Below are 2981 nucleotides of genomic sequence, written 5' to 3'. Positions count from 1 at the left end.
TGTCGTGTTGCCGTGTCATGTTGCCATGTCGTGTTGCCGTGTCGTGTTGCCGTGTCGTGTTGCCATGTCATGTTGCCGTGTTGCTGTGTGGTGGTTCTTACCCTCTCTCCACCAGGAACGAGTCCCTCCAGATCTTGGACTTGCGGTTCGGCTGGAACCTGCGGGGCGACACCACACACAGTTTGATTCCTGAGCTCGTCTCTGGTTCTACAAAGTTCTGAACTTTCGCCATCTGGTTCCACTTCTGCATGTTTGTAACGTTCAGGAACAACATTTGGGTTTGGAGCTGCAGCCAGAGAACAGTGGAGCCGCTGCAGGACCGGTTCTGCTCCACCGGTTCTCTCAACAAACAGCACAAACACAGAGACAAACACACAGCGTCATGGGATCAGCTGACGAAGGTCTCTGGTTTCTACTGTTGCATTCATGGGAACGTTTCGTGGGTTTATTCTGGAACCAACAGGCTGAACAGACTTTGGTTCTTCTCAGCAGGTTCCAGGTGATCTCGGCTGTTCACACCAGAAGACAGAAACGCCCCATCGCTGACATCCACCAGGAACTAAAGCCTGGTGTTGGTGTGTGTTAGTTACCTGTTGGCAGGTTTGTCGGTGTCCAGCAGAGTCAGGATCGACTTCCCGTCCATGTCTGGAGGCGTGTCGAGGCCGGCGATGTCCAGGATGGTCGGAGCCAGGTCAATGTTCAGAACCATGTGTGGGTTTCTGACACACAACAACACACAAAGCTGATGTACAGCTGATGGACTGAACCTCCTCAGATGTCTTTAGTTTGACACAAAGTCCAAACAAGGAACATGAAATCGTCCAGTTTGATCGGCTGGACTCAGATTATTTAGAATTGTGTCACAAAACTCTGTTGATGATCTGATCCGATCAGAGAGCCTCCATCAGTCTCAGACTGAACACATCTGCATCTACAGCAGCAGGAGGAGGATCACATGTAGACACTGAAGAAATATCAGTATGCCACAGATTCTTTCAGCAGAAACACTGACAGAGACGCTTCTGATCTAACGTCTGTTTTCCAGCAGCTGAGTCTGTAACTCTGAAGGAAACAAAGAATAACATCTGACTGAAGTCATGTAGTAAAGAGGTAAACCGAGTGAAGCCTTAAATCCCAGACTGGATGAAATCCTGTTTCTAGGTGTTTATAGTGAAATGCAGGAAACAGGAAGTTTGATGTGAAGAAAAGCAGCTCAGAACTCGTGATCGACTCGTGGATCAGTTGAGTTAATCTACTTTAACTCTCTGAAGGATGTCATATTCTGAAGCTACTGGTTCCTTGATGAACAGGAATTATTACTGGCAACCTCCAACCACAAGGGGGCAGATAACCTGTTAGCAACTAGGAGAAAACAAGCTAACATGTTAGCAACTAGCAGAAAACCAAACAACATATTAGCAACTAGCAAAAACAAGCTAGCATGTAAGCAGTTTGCAGAAACAAGTTAACATGTTAGCAACTAGCAGAAACAAGCTAGCATGTTATCAATTAGCAGAAAACCAACTAATATGTTAGCAATTAGCAGAAACAAGCTAACATGTTAGTAACTAGCAGAAAACCAACTAACATTTTAGCAACTAGCAGAAAACAAGCTAACATGTTAGTAACTAGCAGAAAACCAACTAGCATGTTAGCAATTAGCGGAAACAAGCTAGCATGTTAGTAACTAGCAGAAAAAAGCTAACATGTTAGAAACTTGCTGCATGTTCCTATTGCTGAATATGAATGAATGATGAATGAATGAACAGGTGTTCTGGCGGCTGGTTGTTGGTTAGACGCTGTGCTTCTTACATGCTGCCTTGCTCCACGTTGGGTCCTCGGATGTAAAACGGAACTCGGATGTCGAACTCGTACGGCATCGATTTACCTGCAGACACACAAACACAGCGGTAACACAAAGAGCTGTGAAGATACAACCAGGACGGGTTCTCTGGTTCGAACTGATGCTGGACAACAGAACCAAGAATCACAGATGTTTCTGGAGTTAAATGACACCTTTGTGTTCGTCCAGAAAACGTTAACTTTGATCATTTAGATTTTAAATCACCAGTTTTTCCAGTCGTCCATGTTTATTCGTCCTCAGAGCTCCAGTGAGTCTCTTTGTCCTTTTATTGGCTGTTGTGTCTCTTTTGGCTTATTTTGACTCTCTCGTGGTCCTTTGTGTGTCCTCGCTGTTCTTTTGTGTATTGTTGTGTGTTTTTTTCCCTTAATCTTAGTTTTCTGTGTCTTTGGCCACAGTTTGGGTTTCTGAGAGTTCATTAGCTTCCCATCGTTGTTGGTGTCTGTTCAGTGGACGGTCCAGCCTTCATCAGAGAGGCTGCTGCAGCTCTACCTCCACAGAACCTATCCTGATAATGCCTCAGGCTGGAGATGGTGGTGGAGCTGCCTGGGAGGACGACTCACAGGTCGGGTTCAGACTGGACTGGAACAAGCAGCAGAACTGAACCCTCCTGGTTACAGTAAAGCTAAAGCACAGTCTAGACGTTTGGTGCAACGTGATATAAAGTCAGACCTTCGTTGTGTGACCCGGTTAGTGTCGGAGCCACTGGAGGAGACTCGCTGACAGAAGTGTTTGCTACACGAGTCCATGTTGTGTGTTTGTTGTTTTGTGTTGTGATCTTACCTTTAACGAGGCCGAACTGCCCGATGTGGTAGCCGTGGTCAGACGTGTAGATGATGTAGGTGTTTTCCAGCTCACCTGTTTCCACCAGCATGTTGTACAGCTGAGACACACACACACAGACACACACACAGACACACACAGCTTCAGGTTGTGGTCAGAATTAAAGTTGTGGTAACTTTCTCTACAGGTAAGCTTTGTGTCACCTGATGCTCTCCAGGTGGGGATTGTGTAGCTGTCTGCAGCTCACCTGTGTGTTACCTGGTTGCGTTACCTGGTTGCGTTACCTGGTTGCGTTACCTGGTTGCGTCACCAGGTTGCGCTACCAGGTTGCGTCACC

General features: G+C 46.5%; 1 protein-coding gene across 1 annotated transcript in view; it reads right to left on the bottom strand.

The window, feature by feature from the left end:
* LOC103373591 (extracellular sulfatase Sulf-2-like) overlaps window positions 1-2981 on the bottom strand; it is a 24766-nt gene that overhangs the window by 8102 nt on the left and 13683 nt on the right. Inside the window, exons 6-9 of the mRNA XM_008303506.1 lie at window positions 2645-2785; window positions 1813-1888; window positions 591-719; window positions 101-158 (exon numbers count right to left, since the gene is read on the bottom strand). Of these exons, the coding sequence (XP_008301728.1) occupies window positions 101-158; window positions 591-719; window positions 1813-1888; window positions 2645-2785 (404 nt within the window). The remainder of the gene's footprint in view (window positions 1-100; window positions 159-590; window positions 720-1812; window positions 1889-2644; window positions 2786-2981) is intronic.

This window comes from Stegastes partitus, unplaced genomic scaffold (genome assembly GCF_000690725.1).
Source record: "Stegastes partitus isolate 25-593 unplaced genomic scaffold, Stegastes_partitus-1.0.2 Scaffold2021, whole genome shotgun sequence".
Lineage (NCBI taxonomy): Eukaryota > Metazoa > Chordata > Actinopteri > Pomacentridae > Stegastes > Stegastes partitus.
This window is presented reverse-complemented; position numbering and strand designations above follow the sequence as displayed.